The sequence below is a fragment of the Leptopilina heterotoma genome, unplaced genomic scaffold, assembly GCF_015476425.1.
Source record: "Leptopilina heterotoma isolate Lh14 unplaced genomic scaffold, ASM1547642v1 Lhet_251, whole genome shotgun sequence".
NCBI classification, from domain to species: domain Eukaryota; kingdom Metazoa; phylum Arthropoda; class Insecta; order Hymenoptera; family Figitidae; genus Leptopilina; species Leptopilina heterotoma.
Window position 1 is genome coordinate 726,394 of NW_025110965.1, and position 21,748 is coordinate 748,141.

The 21,748-nt window shown below is 25.6% G+C and overlaps 1 protein-coding gene across 2 annotated transcripts; it reads left to right on the forward strand.

The window, feature by feature from the left end:
• The first annotated feature begins 42 nt into the window (after nt 1–42).
• Nucleotides 43–15,034, forward strand: LOC122503244 (myotubularin-related protein 9). 2 transcript variants are annotated; one of them, XM_043613719.1, is made up of 7 exons: nt 43–460; nt 2,965–3,130; nt 6,578–6,870; nt 6,948–7,051; nt 7,144–7,448; nt 13,728–14,051; nt 14,161–15,034. In XM_043613719.1, exons 1-7 carry the CDS (start codon nt 299–301, stop codon nt 14,559–14,561), a joined length of 1,755 nt encoding a protein of 584 aa, XP_043469654.1. In that variant the 5' UTR covers nt 43–298; the 3' UTR covers nt 14,562–15,034. The 2 variants fall into 2 exon arrangements, with proteins under 2 accessions (XP_043469654.1, XP_043469655.1); XM_043613720.1 differs by lacking the exon at nt 2,965–3,130.
• Nucleotides 15,035–21,748: the final 6,714 nt, after the last annotated feature.

Consider the following 21,748-nt stretch of genomic DNA (forward strand, 5'->3'; position numbering starts at 1 on the left):
GATAGAAAAGGACACAAGACTAAAAACCTGACAATTCTGTTTCACACGTTTCACATAAATATTTAGAAGTATTTAACCAAAAAAAAATTTTCTATCATTTTCGAAAATTTTTTAAATTCTTAAAAACAATGTGTCTTGAATATGTTAGTTTTAAATTATTAAAATTTCCAGTGCAACATTAAACTTCTGTACATTTTATTCGTCGAAAAATGTATATTTAGCTATATATAATAAATACTGTTAGGTTATTGTAAAGTGTCAAAATACAAAAAATAATTGTGCTTTATATACAAAAATAATGGAGTTTGCAGACATTATTTCAGTTCATCAAGTTGACAATGTCACATTGACAGATAAAACTGATGAGAACAGGAAAGGATTTAGTTTAGAAGGCACTTTATGCATAACTGGACATCATTTCATTCTGTCATCCAGACAGGAAGATCGTCAAGAACTTTGGGTTTGTATCGGATGTTTTTATTGTCAATTTTCTTCAAAATACTTTTTAAAAATTAATTGTCAATGTATAGAAAATAGAAAAGTTAATTTTTTTTATAATTTTGATTCTTTGTGATAAAATTTCATTTTTTAAAAGTCAAGTCAATTCCAAAAACAAATGTATAGGGGAGACTGGGGCGAAAAGTTAAATTGTGAAAACAGTTAAAATTCATTATCTTTCGAACGGAAATAGTTAGAGCATTGCAATTTTAATTATAGAAGGGTGTTATCACCCTGAATAAATGTCCGGAGTTATGTGACATTCTGCTAATTTTTGTGGTGTCCATATTGAAATTTTTTTTTCACCCTACTTTTGAAAATTTTTTCGTAAAAGAAAATATCAACTTTTAAGTATATTTTTTGCATTTATTCTCACCACGATTTTTTTACTTCATTATTTGGGTCCCCTGAAGAGATACCTAAAGGTATTTGCTAAATAACTTTAGTCAGATTTTTTATATTTGTTGTTAAAGCCAAAAACGCACCCTGGGGCGAAAAGTTAAATGTATTTTTACATGTTATTAAAAAAATTTTTTTTATTTTTGTTTTTTTGGGTTTATTTGTTTAAAAATGATTTATTTGACATTAGGCAAGTACTCTGTCAAAAAACAAGACCGCTCACGTGAAATAAACCAAAAAAAATTTTTTTTTTTTGAAATTTTCATTTATTAACTTTATAACTATTCTAAAGCTTTTGTTAAGTAAACAAAGATCTTTTATTAACTAAATTACTTGTTTACGTATACTTTAACTTATCTACTACTTAACACCTATTAGAAAATAGTTTTAGTAGGCTAAAAATAGAATTTAACTTTTTGCCCCAGCCATTTAACTTTTTACCCCAGCATGGGGCGAAAAGTTAAAAAAAACAAAATTTTCAAAAAAGGACAAAACATGTATTGTATGCGAAAATATCAGAAACTTTTTTATTGAAAGTTGTAGGGGACAAGTTGCCCTACAATATTGATGTATAAATATTTGCATCTAAGCGGATTATATTGTCTAAAAAAAATCATTTATGCAAAATTTAACATTTCGCCCCAGTCTCCCCTATGTCATATCCCATGTTAAAATGAAACATTTTCAGTGAAACTTGGTAGTATTATATTTATTGGTATTGAATCGGTATTTCAATCGTCAAAATTAAAATTTGATAATTATAAATACAAATACTTAATTAATATTTGATAATTATAAATAAAAATACTTAAATAAAATTAAAAATTAGAATAAAATTTTGATAATAAGAAATTTAATTTCAATGAAATTAAAAGTATAGGAGATTCAAAATAAGGTACAACTGAGTAAAAATGTACTGGGGAACACGAAAACACATGGAAAACGGCTCAGCTGATTCAAGGCCGAAAGAAAAGGAAAAGAAGAGAAAATTTAACATTTTTGAAACTATATTTATTTTAAACATTAAATTATGATTATAATATATGTAGAATTTATCACTTGGTCAAATATATAAACAATAGATGGAATATATCAATCAATCCAAGTCAGGTTAATAATAAAAAAACACATGTCTTATTTTTTACGTTTCGACAGTCACAGCCGTCCTCTTCAGAAACGAAAAAAGACGTCACGAACACTTATCAATTAATACTTATAGTCGGACATCACTTATTAAATTATTATAATTTGAAATTGGTTAAAAAAAGTAGACAAGTGAATTTGCATATCAAAAAATTGAATAACAATGGTATTTAACCATTGTTTTTTCATTATTTTATTTGTTCATTATTTACATTAGTTTCTTATTGATATTCTATCAATTTTGAATTTTAAAAAAAAATTATTTATAATCTACGAAGATTTATCTATCTTTACATAATCTCCTAATGCTTATATTTAAAGTTTTTCCTGGTTATAAAATATATTATACATGTAATCTATGTAAGAATATTTGAAGATTAACTTGTTAAATATAATAAATATTTATACTTGTTAAATAAATAAATTAATTAAAACTAAAAATGTTGTTTACAAAAATTGTAATATTTTTCAAATTAGAAAAAACGAGAATTTTTTCATTAAATTATCAATTCATCTCCGAAGCCTTTTTTATATTTGATAGTCGTTTTGTTTTTAATTTTTTAAACATAGTTGTGAAATATCCCCTTAAATTATATTATTTATTTAATAAAAATAAAATATACAAGCAAAAAGTGTAATAAATTAAAACAACAATTTTTTACAATTAAGGATAACAATAAGTCCCTAACTAGACTTAATTAACAATAGTTGTGTCTGCAGAATGAATTGAAATTATTATTAATTAAAAATCTCAGCCCCACTAAATAAAGTATCCTGCACTTTTGACGCAATTTTGATTCAGCGTTAAATATTGCATTAAAAATGACTATTTTGTTTAAGTTTGTGGTTCTGAAATTTGTAGACACTAGACCTGTGTTATTAATAGGACAAATGATATTTAATAAAGATTATTATGCTCAATAGTTACTTTACCGGAACATCGATGTAATGGAAAAGAAAACTTACAATCAAATGGCGGGAGGAAGTATTATTTTTAAATGCAAAGATTTTCGCATTCTACAACTGGAAATAAGTTCTAGTGATGACTTAAACAACGTAGTACAATCTTTAGAAAAACTTCTATTATTAGGTAATGTTAGGTGTTTCAATTCAAATGGAATCAAGCTATTTCACTTAAAATAATTCAAAGATTTTTTTTAACCTTTAAACTGTTTAAACTTTTTTAAACTGTTTGTTTAATAGTACATTGTGCAACGAGAACGAGAAATGCGTGCGTCCGAGGTACACACGACATTTTATACAAAACGAGAATGTAATCCGCGGTTACTCAGTGCGTTTTTGAGAGGTAAAGCACGGCTTTGCTTCAAGCAGTAGTTTTACTGTCCTAGGACTATAAAACTGCTGCTTGAAGTAAAGGCATACTTTGCGTCTCAAAAACGTGCCGAGAAAGCGGAGATTACATGCTCGTTTTGTATAAACAACTTTTAAACAACTTATGTTAAAGTTTAATTTTTTGTAAAATAATTAAAAGTACTTAGGACAGTAAATTTGTCGATATTTTGTGAAAAAGTTATAATTTAATAAATAGAATTAATTTACGTGGAAGTGCTCTATTACAAAATTATTACAAATTCAAATTAGAATTTTTTAAGAAAAAAGGTTTAAATGATAAAAGTCTTATTTCTACACGTGAACCTGGACAAATATATTAAAGAAATTCGTTTTTTACATTTTCTCGCAAATCTATTATTGTCTGAATTTTATTTAGGAATTTTTTACACTCCTATAGGGCAACAATTTACCAAAGTTTCAAGTTAATCGAATAAATTTTAATTTTCAATGGCTTTTTCTTTCGATTATCTACTCCTAACATTTTTCAATTCTGACAGACAAATAAATCCAGGTTTTAGTGTAAATATTTAAATAATTGAATATACACTACCGACGGAAATTGTGCGAACGCTAACATCTCGAGCTATTAAAAAACATACCCGCACAGAAAGAGTGATAACTCGGTTAAAAAGGAAGCTAGATGCTTTTTTTAAGTTGCATTGGAAAGCTTATTAAATTTCCAATGAAATGCCTCTATTTTAAGTTGTATTCCATAAATGGGAAGCGAGATATCATGTTATAAACACAAAAGAATAATTCTATTTTTTTCGCTATTTCTTACCCTGACTTTGACTCCTGGCAAAATTTAGAAAAGTTTATGAAAAAAATTGTTACTTTCACAGAGAAATCGATGATTGAAAATATTGCTTCGCACGGTCCGACTCTTTTTGTAATATTTTAGGAACCCGTAAATATTTTTTGCTGATCTTGGTCTCTATTTAAAGCTTAGATTACAAGGAATAGTCTGTGAAAGTAACAATTTTTTTCATCATTTTTTCTAAATTTTGCCAGGAGTCAAAGTCAGGGTAAAAAATTCCGAAAAAAATAGAATTATTTTTTTGTCTTCGGTGGATTCCACGTCAGTTCAACACACTTATTTTCATGACTTGTTGGGATTTGGCTGTACTTTTGTAAATTTATTACTTTTATAGTGATAAACAACTCCACCAAATATTTTTTCAAAATTTTAAAAATTACCAAAAATATGGCATTTTCAAAATTTTTGTCTTTTTTTTAAAGTGCTATAACTTTGGTTCTAATTAACCGATTTTGGATTTTAAAAAAAGAATTTCTTTGGTTTTAAGTATATTTTAAGTTAAAATTAATATAAAAAAAATTTTTTTTTTTTGAAATTTTGAAAAATTAAAAATCCGTTTTTGAAAAAACATCATCTTCGATTTTTTTCAAAATTTTACTAAATGTTAGGGCACATGTGCTTTACATGTCCTGTTAGTTTCATCTTGGGATCTCAAAGGAATTCGGAGTAAAAAAATAAAACGTAACCACAAATTACGAACATATGGGGCAAAATTCCTCAACTGCCCAGGTAAAAAAATGAATTTTCTCTAAACTTTGCTAAAATGTTACTATTATTAGTAGAAGTGTAAATATTAATTTTTTTTTGAATTTGATAAAATATTTTTTGAGTTATGGAGTTTCAAAATTTTGATTTTTTTGAAAATATCTTTTTTCGATTTAATATATTGATAAGTAAAATTAATCAAATTTAAAGTATGAATAGTGATTTTAAAAGGAGTTTTCACGGGCTATAAGCTGGTGACCTTTTTTCTATAAGCCATGTAAAAATCAGAGTGGGACCATGAGAATTTTTGAGGAAAATAATAATTTATCATTATTTTACATAGAAAATGATGATAATTATAATTAATTTCTTCAAAAAGTACCATGGTCCCACTCTGATTTTTACATGGCTCATATGAAAAAAGGTAAGCTTTCGATTGGGAGAGGTTAGAAAAAAATAAAAAAACACCGATTTTGAGATACAGTAGAACCCGGTTAATACGATTCTGTAGGGACCGCACTAAGAATGCGTCTTATGTGGTAAAACATATTAGGTGGGATATAAAATGTACGTCTTTAATTGCAGGGACCACCATAAATGAGCGTCTTAAGCGGGAAATCGTATTAAACGGGATCATATTAACCGGGTTCTACTGTATATTGAAAATAAGAATTTGACCTTGAATTTCAAGGTCAAATTGACAGAAAACAACTTTTTTTTCATCACCAGCTTATAGCCCGTGAAAACCCTTTTAAAAATCACTATTCATACTTTAAATTTGATTAATTTTACTTATCAATATAATTTTGAAACTCCATAACTCAAAAAATATTTTATCAAATTCAAAAAAAAATTAATATATTGACACTTCTACTAATAATAGTAACATTTTAGCAAAGTTTAGAGAAAATTCATTTTTTTACCTGGGCAGTTGAGGAATTTTGCCCCATATGTTCGTAATTTGTGGTTACGTTTTATTTTTTTACTCCGAATCCCTTTGAGATCCCAAGATGAAACTTACAGGACATGTTAAGCACATTTGCCCTAACATTTAGTAAAATTTTGAAAAAAATCAAAGATGATGTTTTTTCAAAAACGGATTTTTAATTTTTCAAAATTTCAAAAAAAAAATTTTTTGAATTTTTTTTTTATATTAATTTTAACTTGAAATTTACTTAAAACCAAAAAAATCGTTTTTTTAAAATCCAAAATCAGTTAATTAGAACCAAAGTTATAGCACTTTAAAAAAAAAAGACAAAAATTTTGAAAATGCCATATTTTTGGTAATTTTCAAAATTTTGAAAAAATATTTGGTGGAGTTGTTTATCACTATAAAAGTAATAAATTTACGAAAGTACAGGCAAATCCCAACAAGTCATGCAAATAAGTGTGTTGAACTGACGTGGAATCCACCCTTCATAACATGATATCTCGCTTCCTATTTATGCAATACAACGTAAAATAGTGGCATTTCATTGGAAATTTAATAAGCTTTCCAATGCAATTTAAAATAAGCATCTAACTTCATTTTTAACGGAGTTATCACTCTTTCTGTGAGGGTGTGTTTTTTAATAGCTCGAGATGTTAGCGTTCGCACAATTTCCGTCGGTAGTGTAATATAGAAAAATAAAAATTTAAGGAAAATATTACTCTCGATTGCAGGACAAACATCGCAATATCCCTTTTTTTATAGACCACAAGTGATTAATAATACAAAGGCACAAGTTGAGGATGGATGGACTGCTTTTGTGCCCGTTTCCGAATGGTCTAGATTATTAGCTGCTCATGCAGACGAATGGCGCATTAGTTATTTAAATCGAGATTATAACGTTTGTAGCTCATATCCTTCGTCAGTTATTGTACCTCGTCACATAGAAGACAATGTCATCATAGCGTCTGCCAATTTTAGAGATGGTGGCCGATTTCCTGTTCTTTGCTACAGGCACGATGGAGGGGTAAAGTTTAGAAATACACTTAAAATTTTATGAAAGTTGGAATTGTTTAAAATTATATACTTAAAAATATATTGTAGAGTATTTTAATCAGAAGTGGTCAACCAATGTGTGGAGCTAGTGGGAAAAGATGTAAGGAAGATGAAAGACTTTTGAATGCAGTTTTGGGGCCTGGCAGACGCGGGTAATCTTTTAATCAAAGAATACAGTTATTACGGTTTCATTTCATTGAAATGGAAAATATTTGGCTCTCTTTTATTGTGAATTATTCCATAGGTACATAGTAGACACAAGGTCTTCTACGCAAGCTCAAAGTGCTAGAGCTAGAGGTGGCGGAACTGAAATGGATGCCGCCTATCCACAGTGGCGAAAGGTCCACAAACCCGTTCAACGACCAAGTGATTTAATGGATAGTTTAAGTAAATTAATTGAAGCGTGCACGGACACTGGATGTACTACTTCTCAGTGGCTTTCGCGATTAGACAACAGCTCTTGGTTAGCGGCAATTCAAAGTGCTCTAAACGCGGCTTGTGTAGCTGCGCAATGCCTTCATCATGAAATTGCGGCAGTTTTGGTGCACGGTAATTCAATGATAGTAGATTGGGCAAATAGTGGTGAAAATGAGTGATTTGCTGATCGAGCACAGCAAGAACAGGAATCACACGAGTTAAATCATTTTTCACCACGAGTTGCGTGAACAGGGCTCGAACTAGGTCCGTAAATCCCGTAAAAGTCCGTAACTTTGCTTGAAGTCCGTAAAAGTCCGTTTTTTGAAAAAAAGGTCCGTAAAGTCCGTAATTTGATTCAAAAAGGATAAAAACTTCGTAAATTGTACGATATAATTTGGATAATTTTAGAAAAATTATAAATAATTGCAGAAGGTGAACTATTTTCAAAAGAAAAAAAATTCCTTGAAGAAATTCAATTATGTTCCAAAATTTTTAAAAATTCTCATCAACATTTCAATTATCTTTAGAAATAATTAAATTCTTCTCCGAAAATCAATTATTTTCAAAAAATTTCCTCAATTCAATAATTTTCAATAGGTATCTACTATTTTCATAAAATTTTCCAAAAGAATTCAATTATTTAAAAAAAAATTTAATAAAATTCTACACAAACTTTTAATTATTTTCAAAAAATAATAAAAATTTCACAGGAATTTCATTATTTACAAATTTTTTCATAAATTTCTTCGCAATCATTCAATTATTTTCATAAATAATAAAATTTTTACTGGGATTCAATTATTTTCGGAAGTAATAAAATTCTTTTTAGGAATTCAATTATTTTCAAAAATTTTAATAAAATTCTCGTCAAAATTTCAATTATTTTTATAAATAATCAAATTCTTCTCCAAAATTCAACTATTTTTAAAAATTTTAGTAAAATTCTTGTCAAAATTTTAATTATTTTCAAAAACTTTCCACAATTCAATGATTTTCAATATCTTCTGTCATAATAAATTTTTCCAAAAGAATTTAATTATTTTTAAAAAATTCCGATAGAATTTTACGAGAACATTTCATTATTTTCTTAAAAAATAAAAATTTCACAGAAATTCAATTATTTACAAATTTTAATAAATTATTTGTTTTTGTGTTTAAATAATTTAATTCTCGTAAAATTTACTATTGAAAATTGATTTAAAAATGAATTTTAGTTGAAATCACTAAAAAAATTGAATTTTAGAATCAAATTACAAATGATTGCGGAATTTAAATTTTTTTGAAAAAGTAATAAAATTCTTCGCAGAAATTCAATTATGTATGTTCAAAAATTTATAAAAATTCTCGTCAAAATTCCAATTATTTTTTTACAAGCAATAATATTCTTCTCTAAAATTCAATTATTTTCTAAAATTTTAATAAAATTCTGGGCAAAATTTCAATTATTTTTACAAGCAATAAAATTCTTCTCCGAAATTCAATTATTTTCTAAAATTTTAATAAAATTCTTAGCAAAATTTCAATTATTTTCAAAAATATTGATAAAATTCTATGCAAACATTCAATTATTTACGAAAGTAATAAAATTCTTTTTGGGAATTCAATTATTTTTGTAAAGAATAAAATTCTTTTTAGGAATTCAATTATTTGCATAAATAATAAAACTCATTGCAGAATTTCAATTTTTTTTAATACAATTTTAATCGAATTTCTCGAAAAAATTCTTAAAAATTTTATTAAAATTCGTCAAAAGAATTCAATTATTTAAAAATTTGTTAATAAAATTCTTTATAAGAATTCAATTTTAAAAAACATGCAATTATTCAATAAATTGTTATTTTTGTATTTAAATAATTGCATTCTCGTAGAATTTTTTCATAAACATTGATTTAAAAATGGATTTCAGTTAAAATTTTAAATTACCTATAATTTAATTTCAAAGGCATTTGAGCGTAAATTTTTAGAAATAATTGAATTTTGAAAAGATTACAGATTAAAATCTTTGAAAATTTGAATTTCTCATATTTTTAACTAACAATTCTGTGAAATGAATTTTTTCTTTGGAGAAACTTTAATTGCAGATTTTTTTTTATTATTTAAAGTTTTTATTTTCTCATATATCTTTCATTGACAGGGTGGCCACTTTTTTTGTAAAAAAAAATTCACGGTCATTTCCCGGTCCATTCCCGGTCATAAATTATTTTTCCCGGTCATAAATAATAACTCTGAAAATAAATTATTCCATGAAAGATTGAAAGAATTTCCTGATTTTTAGACAAAACTTTGACTTTTTCCCAAACCCTAAAAATATTTTAGTTTACTCTAAAAATAATTTTGAACTTAAATAGATTTTTTGAAATAAATATTTAATTATTATCCATTATTTTTCCATATAGTATTAATAATTATTTTCAAAATTTCAATTCAATTATATTCTAGAAATAACTAAAATATTTCTAAAATCCACTTGTTTACAAGACAATTTCATGAAATTTTGATTAATTTGAAAATTTTTCAATTAAATATTACATATTTAAAAACATAACTAATTTGAGAAAATGTGAATAAAAATATTTTTAAAGACTAAATTATTCAGAATTTTTAATTAAAATCTTTTAAAATTCAACTTTTCTAAAACTTCAATTTGAAATTTTTTAAAATTCAATCTATAATAATATTAGTATGATATTTATTTAACATTCAAAAAAATCGAAAAATTTGCTTATGAATAATTGTAAAAAAACTAATTGATATTAATGAAAAATACGGTTTTTTAAAATTTATTTTCTCAGAAAAGAAATTTTATTTATTTTTATTTACTTTATTTGTTATTCAAAAATTCATTTTTATAAATTTCGTATCACTTTTGTTCTAATTAGTTCAAATTTTTAATAATTCTTATTTGTTTTGTTATAATATTAATTGCAAAAAATTTTTAAATTGATTTATTTTTCATTATTTTATAGGATGTGAAATTTTTTCTCTTTGAAATTTTTTTGACAAATTTAATTAAAATTATATTTTGTTTAATTATTGTTAGAAATAGAAAGAATTTAAAATTAAATTTAATATTTTCTTTTTTTAAGTCTGTTACGTTGGACAACAAAATTCATAATTTTCTTATAAATTCTAGAAATTGAATATTTTTATAGTACTTTTTATAAAATTCTTTGACAAAATATAAATAGATTTTATAGAAGATCATTCAATCTTTTTTAATGAAATATAGTTAATACCTAAGTCTTAAAATAAATATTTCTATTTTTTCTCACAAAGTAATGTGTGTTTTTAAAAAAAAAATTCCAAAATCCCGGTCAAGATCAAAATTCACTGTCATTTCCCGGTTTTTCCCTGTCCAAAAAAATTCACTGTCATTTCCCGGTTTTCCCGGTTTCCCGGTCCAGCGGCCACCCTGATTGAAGAATTTACGAACAATTGAAATTTTGTAAAATTGAATTGTAAACTAATGAATTTGAAAATACTTAAAAAACTTTTTCAAAAATTATTAAAAATAATGGATTTATAGAAGATGTTTTGTTAAAAACACGAAAAAAATTCAATTTTGTAAAAGTTAGAAATTATTGCAAAAATTCAATTATTTTTAACATTAATAATATTTTTAGCAAAAATTAAATATTGTTCACAAGTAATAAAATTCTTCTTAGGGATTCAATTATTTTCACAAATAATAAAACTCATTGCTAAATTTCAATTATTTTTAATACAATTTTTATCAAATTTTTCGAAAAATGTAATTATTCTTAAAAATTTTATTAAAATTTGTTGATAGAATTCAATTAATTGAAAATTTGTTGATAACGATTCTTTATGGAAATGGAATTTTAAGAAACATTTAATTATTCAATAAATTATTTATTTTTCTATTTAAATAATTGAATTCTAGTAAAAATTTTTAATAAAAATTGATTTAAAAATTAATTTCATTTACAATTTTAGATAATAATTGAATATTAAAAGCAATATAGCGTGAATTTTTAAATTAATTGGATTTTAAAATTAATTTTTTTGAAAAAGTTTAAATGAATTTTTAAAATATTATCTTAAGTTTTTATTTTCTAATATTTATTTAATTGAAAAATTTACGAATAATTGAAATTTCGTAAAATTGAATATTATAATGAAATGGATTTGTAAATTGTCAAAGAACTTTTTTGAAAATTATTACAAATAATCGATTTAAAAAAGAAGTTCAGTTAAAAATTCTTGTAAATAATAATTGAATTGTAAATGATTTTATCACTCGGTCATCTTTAATTATTATAAAACATAAAGAGTTTGAATTGCAAATTTTGAAAATTTTGTAAATGAATATCATTGATTTCGATGTTAAGAAGTTTTTTTAGGTAGGATACATTTAAATTAAAAAAAGATTTTTTACAAGACTTACTGTAGAAAGAAGTAGTGTTTAGACGTCTTTGTATATTAATAATGTGTTGAGGTTGAGGAAAGACGCCGTTATTTCTGCAGCTCAAGAGAAAAACTCTTTTTGAAAGTGCTGTTGCCAGTTGTTTGCTAATAGATGTCCATTTCTTTAAGAGACATTTGAAGTGTGTGCCATATTTTTCACCAATATATGTGAAAAAGGAAGCTGATAAAGAATGTGGGTCTATCTCCGATCCAAGACTCAAATTAATTGAGTGATAAGCGTTAAATCCTTCCATAGTTTAATTGTTAGTAGTAAAATAAATGATCATGGGAAGGTGAAGAATTGAAAAATTCAATGTATCGTCAAAATTGCGACGTTTCGTTGGCTAAGGTTTGCCAACCTCATCAGGCTAAATTTATTTAAACAGAAAAACACTTCAATATTTATAAAGGTTTAAAACAACACTATACACTATACTGAAAATATGTTTAAAGAATATCCTACCAGATTCGTTAAAACATAAAAATCACGTTCTAACTCGTCAATATAAAAAAGATTTCATTGAGAAAAAATATTTTTTTTATGACAATTTCCACATATATCAAAATTAAAAATGAAAAATTTCATCATGTGAAAGGAAGACATTTCAACACACTAGTTCAGTGTCAACTGAAATAAATTAAAATTTGCTATTTCGAGAAAGTCAAAAGAATCAAGATAAAGAAAAAGTCAATGAACTAAATGTAAACACAGTTTTATCATAGAGGGAGCAAGTTGTGTTATTGTTGTGTCATTATAGACAAGAGTCTAAACGTCTGAGAAGAGGAAAAAAGGTTCTGTTTAGAGTGAAAATATCTTCCTTTCTATTAATAGTGGAATGATTTGTTTGTATATGGATCATTTCAGATATTCGTCGTTTTATAAAATTTGGTTCATTGTCCAAAATTTTGGCATTTTCCCAATCGAAGTCATGATTACAATTAATTCGATGGCGGTAAACTACAGAGTTATCATTTACTTTTTTATGTTCATTTATGCGAGTTAACAATGACCGTTTTGTTTCACCTATATATGTTGCAGGACAATCTTTACAGTCAAACTTGTATACAACATTTGTTCTGTCCCATTTTTTAGATGCATCTTTACCAAGTCTAATTATAGAATTGGAGTTTTTATTAATAAGTGGAATCGCAGTAAAATGAAACTCTTTGAGAATATTTGACAACTTAAAGAAACATTTTTCATTGAACGGTAAACAAACCTTCGGGATTTGACTGTAAATACTAATTTTATTTCGATTATTGTTATTATTATTATTAACCTGAGAAAATGTTATATGGTTTGTACGAATTTTTATATGTTTATCAATAAAATCCAAAGGATAGTTATTATTTTTTAAGATGGATCTTATCTTCTTTAAGTTATCAAAATGAAACTCTTTGTTGGACAATGAAATCGCTCTATCAACCAGATTGTATACAATATTCTTTTTTTGTTGGATTGGATGATCTGAAAAATAATTAATGAGTCTATATGATGAAGTCGGCTTTTGATACCAATTTGTGACAATTTTGTTGTTTTTTCTAGTAAGTTTTAAAGGTTGGCAAACCTTAGCCAACGAAACATCGCAATTTTGACGATACATTGAATTTTTCAATTCTTTACCTTCCCATGATCATTTATTTTACTACTAACAATTAAACTATGGAAGGATTTAACGCTTATCACTCAATTCATGTTTTATAGTTATGAAAAATTGAATTTATAGTTTTAAGTAAAATGTTCTCTTTTTTGACTTGGACTGGTTATATTCTCGTCAGTAATTGGTCCGTAATTTTTTATTTTTGGTCCGTAAAGTCCGTATTTTTAAATACCTTCACTGATTCGAGCCCTGATTACTCCTAAGACTTGATACTTTGAAATTAAGCAAAAAATTCGATTTTCAAGAAGATTCATGATGGTTAAATTTAATCTTATTAAGGTTAAATGGTAAAAATAAAATGTTGTCTTCTTTAAATGTACAGGTAGCAGTGGACGTGATTCCACATTAGTGGTGACAAGTTTAACCCAAGTGATATTAAATCCAGACTGTCGAACGGTACGAGGCTTGGAAGCTTTAATAGAACGAGAATGGCTTCAAGCGGGTCATCAATTTTATACTCGCACTCGTCATGGAGCCTTTTTCAATTCTCATGGACAAAATGTACAACATGCACCAACATTTTTACTATTTCTAGATTGCCTTTATCAACTGCATTACCAATTTCAATTTAGTTTCGAATATACGACTGATCTACTCGTAGAACTTTTTAAGAACGCCTATTATTCTAATTACGGCACTTTTCTGGGTGAGAATTTATAATTTAATAATTAACTTAAAATAAATACGATATTGACACATGTTTTCTATTATTTTTAACTCTGATTTCATTGAAATCATAAATTTTTGATTCCCAGGTGATTCTGAAGTAGAAAGACACAGATTGAGACTTTCGGAACGCACCTTCAGTTTTTGGTCACATATTAATCAGCCAGAGATTCTGGGAAAATGGTTGAATCCACTTTATGAACCGAATGCTGGTGTTATTTGGCCAAGCATAGCTCCAATTAGTATTCAACTTTGGAAGGAATTGTATTTGGCTCATACAAGTGCTGCGCCATGGACGGGAATGTTGCAGTGCGTTAAGGACGTGAAACAGAATTATGTTGGTGTTCGTAAAATTGCCGGACAGCTTCAAAGTCAAATTAGACGTATTTTAGATGAGATCAAGTCTGATTCGAGTGTTTCTGTTAATTCGGATAATCAGGATGAACACACTCGAATGGCGCACTTGAATCTCGAATCTCAAAGCACTTGATAAACACTCCTACTGGAATCCATTATTGTAATTAATATTTATTCTTCAGTATGCATTTTTAAAAATACTCTTATAAATCAAGAAGAATAGAACTAAAAAGAGCATATCTTAATGTATTGAAGAGTTTTTTTAATAAGAACGTTAGTACTCTACATAGAAAGACCAGTAGGTTCAAATAAAAATGAGAGTCTACCTTGTTAATAAAACTTTGAATAAAATTAAATACACAACTATAGTTGACGCGAGAAAATGTCAAACTATTTTTAAAAATTTGCACAATGGTCTGAAACTCCAATTTAGCTGAACAAAACCTTAAAAATTACAGATTATAAATTACAAGCTTTATTTGCAAAATAGTTAATTGGATTCATAATACACACAGTAATGCATTTAAATACGACAATTAATTACTGAGTAAGGGCTATTGCAGTTAATAAATACAAATCTGAGGCTAGTTTTCGAAAATCGAAAATGGCGGATCCAATATGGCGGGCAAGAGAGTTAAAAACCGCTGCCAAGGTAAAAGATGAATTTATTGTGTTCATTTCATGAACACTTTGCTTCCTCATGGAGATTCTTTTCAATAAATTTATTTTATTTTTTTATTATTACATGAATTTTATTACATTAAACACTTCTTTTTATATAAAACTATTTTTACTATAAATTTTGAAAATATTTTCCATAATTTTTTATTTTTATAATAACAATAATTTCGTATTTCTGATCGAATTAGGTTCGATTAACTGACGGTGCGCTAAAGTTAAAGGCGCTGTACGTTTTCTAGATAGATTTTTGATGTTTTCCCTGATCCCTCTTAAAAAATTAAAACAGTTAAAAATAAAATTAGTTCCTTTATCAAACTTCCGTCGATTTTTTCAAAAATTACAATAAAATTCTTTAAAAATTCAATAAATTTTAATAGAATTTAGAAAATTAAAATTATTTTACAATCTGTCAGTTAATTGTCTATAAAATTTCAATCATCTTCAATTGAATTAACAAGAAGAGAATTAAAATATTTAAAAACTCTAAATTTTTAAAATTTTAATTAAAACTTTTTCAGACTTACGCTAAAAAAAGTAATTTAATTCATTTTAAAATATACTAATTAATAAAAATTGTAAAAGTCAATTTAATTATTCATAAATTATTAAATAAAAAATGCTTTGAGACTTCGGTTTTTTTAAATTTCAAATGAAATTTTTTAACATAATTATATTATTTTTAAGAAAATTTCACAAAATTTCAATTAATTTAATTTAATTAATTAAATTAAATTAAATTAATTTTAATTTTAAAAAATTAATATTTAATCAACAATTTGTAGAATTAATTTTAAGAAAATTTCAATTAATTTGTATATTTTTTAATAAAGTTTATTTAAAAAATCCAAGTATCTTTGAACAATTGAATGAAAATTTCTTTAAAATGTGAATAGTTTTTAAAATAAAAGTTTTCAATTATTATTAATTTCTTCACAGAAATTGAAGTTTTAAAGAATTTTAGTTTAAATTCTTCTAAAATTTATAATTATTTTTGAAAATTAGGACTTTTTCCAATTAAACTTTTTGTAAGTTAATTATAATTAATTAACCGAAAGAAAGTTATTTTAAAATTTCATTATTTACAGATATAAGCTAAATTTAAGGCGTTGTATCAGAAATTTCTATAAATTTAAACAAAAATAAAATTTTTTGTGAATTAAAAATTTTTTTAATCAAACAAAAGTTTTAAACATTTTTATTACTGTTTGATTCTATTAGTATGATTTTTGATTTTTGATTTTTGAGACTCATAAGATTAGAGGTCTTCCCAACAAACAAACCCTTTTCATCTCTTTCTAAATGGAATCCTAATATTTGATCTATATAATTTGCATCTTTAACCAAGCTTTGAAGTTTATAGTCAATGATCCCAAAACTTTTTCCTTCTATATTAAAGATAGTAATATCTGAGATTGAGGGGTGAACATTCCGGAGGTGTCAAACAGATAACACTTTTCATAGGGGAAAAATCTTAGAGCTGACTTTGCCAAATCAATTCTTCCTTGTAATCTTTTCCGAAGATATTGTGTCGCAATGTTTGTTTGATCCATAATAAGAATGAATAATGAATCTTTGAAGGTCTTTTACTGGAGGAAAGAAGTGTTCTGTGGCTTTGTGCTCCGTTTGATTCTATTAGTAATAATTTATTGTTAAATATGCCAGTTACCATATTTTTGTCTCAAGATAACAGAAATAAAATTAGTAAAAAGTAAGGGGCCCGTCCATAAATTACGTAACAAGTTTAGGGGGAGGGGGGAGGGGTTAATAATTATTGTTACGTAATATTTATAAGGAACTTAATCTCTTTTTATTTTCTTCAAAAAATCATTTTAAAAATATCGTTATTTGTTTAAAGAAAGTAAAAATTTTCTTTTAAACAAATAAGAATATTTTTAAAACGACGTGTTTGTTTGAAAATCTGAACGAGATAACGTTTAGAAGAAAATAAGCCGCATTACATTAAAATCGAATCATTTTTTAAAAATTCTATAGAAGCGATATGATATAATAAATTGTATAAAAATAAATAAATATATGTTGATTGGCAATTTTTTTCTCGAAAATTGATATTTTTGTTTTTATAGAAAATAATATTAATAATATTTTAATTATTTAAATGTTGATTAATAATTTTTCTAGAGGTCTGCATTTTGTTGGATGAACCACCTTAAAATTTATAAAATTCTTTACTTTATATTATTTAAATCACAAACAGTAAGAAAGATAAATATTTTCATATTTATAATTATTGTGGAAAAAACTTCTTTTATTTTGATTAGAGAAAAGTGTAAAAGGAACTTTTTTGGTGATTTGTTTCCTATCACCAAAAAAGTGAGAAAACGTAAAAAGGGGACGAAAGGAGAAAATCTGTGTAGCAAACTGGAGTAAATAATTTTGTCCAGTTAGATTCGAGTTTCAGACTTCAAAAAATATTAAGAGTTTTTTTTGAAGGAATGAAAAATGGTATTTTAAAAATATAAAATAAAATAGGTAATAAATTACCATTATACTTAATATAAAATTACAAGTGGATTCTTCATCCTAACAATAGATCTTGTTTGTTGGTGACACAATATGTGTTTGATATATAAATTATTAAGATTTTTAATAGCATTTATAATTGTATATTTAGTAGGTACTTAATATAATATTTTTAAATGTTTAAATTATTGTTCCAAAGATATTATAGTTTATACGAAAAAAGTCTATGAAAGGAAAAAAGAAAAATGCAATCGAATAGAGAAAAACCGATTTAATATCCTATTTGGATCTACTGGTTCTTTATAATGTAAGACATTTACGATATTAATAACTTTCTTTTCCCTTACCAGTTGGTATTATGTTTTTCTTGAAATGTTTTCTGTTAATCACTAAGCTCAGTCTAATCTACAGAATTTTAACATGGTTTAAAATTCAAATTAATGTATACAAAAATATATTTGTAGTATTATTTCTTGGACCAAAATAAATTTCACTTTTACTATAATGAAATCTTTCTATTTATTAAAGGGGATAGGGGAAAATGTGGGGTTTAAATATTTACTCAACGAACAATTATATTATATAATAATAATCGAGATATTTTGTCGTCACGTGAAGTTAGGACTTTTTTTAATCCAAATTTCTTTACAGCTCAAATTGTCATGTCAAAAGTTTGACAATTAATTTGTAAATAGAATAATTAGTGTTTTAATGAAATTAATTCCCTTAGAATTTTGATAATAACAGGATTTTCACAGGATATGAAAATAAGTAAAGTAAGGAAATTTTATCCAAAGTATTAAATAAATATCAAATTATTGAAAATCTTAAAAAGTCTATGAATTTTCTTTATTGAATTAAAAAAAATCCACAAGTAGAGTTACAGTTGCAATTTTTAGAAATAACCAATTATTAGTTTTCTACTTAAGTAATTGAATTCTGGTACAATTTTTTGATAAAAATTGATTTGAAAAAGAATTTTAGTTAAAATTTTAGAAAATATTTGAAGAATTGAATGAATTGCAGTTCTAATTTTCATTAAATTTTTAAAGGTTTTATTTTGAAAGTATTTTAAAATTTTAATTCCTGATAGACAAATAAATAACAATAAGTATTCAAATATTTATTAAACAAATATTAATGAAATTTGAATTTTGTTTTTTAAATTCTGAAAAAATGAGATTTTTAAAAACTTGTAAGTTTTTAAATATTTGTTTAACAAAAATTGTTATGTGAAAAGTTTGACAGTTAATTTATAAATAATAAAGTAAGTAGAGTAAGAAAATGTAACCTAAATTTCAAAAACTCAAGAAAGACGTACAGTTGCAATTTTTTAACCCTTTCGTGCCTCTGGTACATATATGTACCACTTAGAAAATTTTATGTAATTCTTTTGAAAATTAACCAATTAATTTGCACTAAATTGCTTTCTATTCCGAATGGATGTGGCTACAATTAAAAAAATAGTAAATTACAAAAAGTTGTAATATTTATTTTAAACAATAGAATAAACATTGACTGTTTAAAAAAAACAGTGATGTAACAAACTATACATTTCATTAACATTTAGTGAATAATTTTTAACAAAACTTTGTTTTTTATGTTTTTGGGGTCGTTGATTACGAATCTTAAGTCAGATTTAAAAATTTCAAAATGGTGGATCTAATATGGCTGACAAATTTTTAAACAAATTTCAAATATTTTTAAATTTTATCAAAATTGCTTCCAAATTGTTACTCGGGGATTTTCGGGGTCACTGATTACGAATCCGATGTCAGTTTTTCAAAATTTAAAATGGCGAATCCAATATGGCGGACAAGATTTTAAAAAATTGCTTGAATTTGGGTCCATATTGTTACTTGTGGTGGTTTTCGGGGTCGCTGATTGCAAATCGGAAGTCATATTTAAAAAATTTTAAAAATTAAAAATGGCGGATCCAATATGGCGGAAAAGATTTAAAAAAATTCCGTAAATTTGCTTCAATATTGTTACTCGGGGGTTTTCGGCGTCGCTGATTACGAATCCGATGTCAGTTTTACAAAATTCAAAATGGCGGATCCAATATGGCGGATGAGATTTTAAAAAATTGCTTGAATTTGCGTCAATATCGTTACTTGGGGGTTTTGAGGGTCGCTGATTACGAATCAGACGTTAGATTTAAAAAAATTTTTAAATAGAAAATGTCGGATCCAATATGACGGACAAGATTCTAAAAATTGCTTCTATTTGCTTCAAGACTGCTACTCGCGGGTTTTTGGAGTCGCTGATTACGAATCTGATGTCAGTTTAAGTTTTATTGATAAAATAGTAGAAACAAAATAATCCATGCTCAATTTTGTAAAAAACATGTTTTTAAATCCACAAAAAATTGCCAAGTGAAAAGATTAATTTTCATAATTTTTAATAAAACTCTTTATTTGTACCATTGTACACTATTCTGGTGTATCGAAATTCATTTGTATAATTTTGTAACTAATTTCAGATCATATTTTTATTCTAAATTTTTTGTATAATTTATTTTTTATATAAAAATTAGGATCTGAAATATTAATAAAATTTGAATCTAAAATTCTCTCCGTACTTAACGACCTCAAAAACTTTTATATTTGATCCGACATTTTGATTTTAAAAAACTGAAATTAGATTCGTAATCAGTGACCCTTAAAACCCCCAAGTACCGGTTTTAAAGCAAATTGAATCAAAGTTTTGAAAATCTCGTCCGCCATATTGGATCCGCCATTTTGGATTTTGAAAAACTGACATCGGATTCGTAATCAGCGGACCCGAAAACGCCCAAGTAACAATATTGAATCAAATTCAAGAAATTTTTTGAAATCTTGTCCGCCATATTAGATCCTCCATTTTGAATTTAAAAAATTTTAAAAATATAACTTCTAATTCGCAATCAGCGACCCTGAAAACCCCTAAATAACAATATTGACGCAAGTTCAAGCAATTTTTTAAAATCTTGTCCGCCATATTGGATCCGCCATTTTGAATTTTGAAAAACTGACATCGGATTCGTAATCAGCGACCCCGAAAACCCCCGATTAACAATATTCAAGCAAATTCAGGCAATTTTTTGAAATCTTGTCCGCCATACTGGATCCGCCATTTTGATTTTTGAAAATTTCTTAATTTTGACTTCTGATTCGCAATCAGCGACCCCGAAAACTGCCAAGTAACAACATTGACGCAAATTCAAGTAATTTTTTAAAATCTTGTCCGCCATATTAGATCCGTCATTTTGAATTTTGAAAAACTGACATCGGATTCGTAATCAGCGACCCCAAAAACCCCCGAGTATCAATATTGTAGCAAATTCAAGCATTTTTTAAAAATCTTGTCCGCCATATTGGATCCGCCATTTTTAATTTTTCAAAACTCTCATCGGATTCGTAATCAGCGACCCCGAAAACCCCCGAGTACCAATTTGGAAGCAAATCCAACCGCTGGATTCCCCGGGGGCACGAAAGGGTTAAAATAATTAGGTAATTATTTTTTTAATTATTTATTTTTGTATTTAAATAATTCAATTCTCTTAGTTGAATTTTGAAAAGAATTGATTTAAAAATGGATTCCAGTTAAAACTTTAGAAAATAATTAAGTGTTAAACTAGGATTTTTTAGAAATAATTAAATATTTTAAAAAGTTTTTAAATTGGCAAATTTCGAAAAATATTAGGTTTTTGAAAAATAGTAATTAAAATTTTTTGAAGATATACTTGAATTCCTGAAAATAATTTTAAAGAAATTGTAACAATTGGAAATTTTGTAAGATTTTATTAAAATAAATTTAACATTTTAAAGAATTTTATTTTCTCATCTTTAAAAATTATCTATAAATATAATTGTATTTTTGAAAATAGTACATACAAAAATTATTCTATTTAAAAAATTCTATTCTCATGGTTGAATTCGGATAGAAATTGATTTTAAAAAAATTTCATTTAAAATTTAGGAAAGAATTGAATATTTAAAGCGTTATAACAGGAATTGTAGGAATTAATAATTAAATTTTATAAGATTTTTTAATTAAATTCTTTGAAAATTTAAGAGAAGCAAAAGTATAAAAATATTTAAATTTTAAAAAATTATTAATTACATTATTTTTCTTTAAAAATTCTTAAAGCTTTGAATAATTTTATTCAAAAATTCT

What these genes read in the sequence shown, in the direction of transcription:
- LOC122503244 (XM_043613719.1), top strand. Translation starts at nt 299, where the DNA reads ATGGAGTTTGCAGACATTATTTCAGTTCATCAAGTTGACAATGTCACA. An exon ending in GCTACAGGCACGATGGAGGG is followed by an intron (nt 6,871 to 6,947) that starts GTAAAGTTTAGA and finishes AATATATTGTAG; the next exon opens with AGTATTTTAATCAGAAGTGG. An exon ending in TAATTACGGCACTTTTCTGG is followed by an intron (nt 14,052 to 14,160) that starts GTGAGAATTTAT and finishes TTTGATTCCCAG; the next exon opens with GTGATTCTGAAGTAGAAAGA.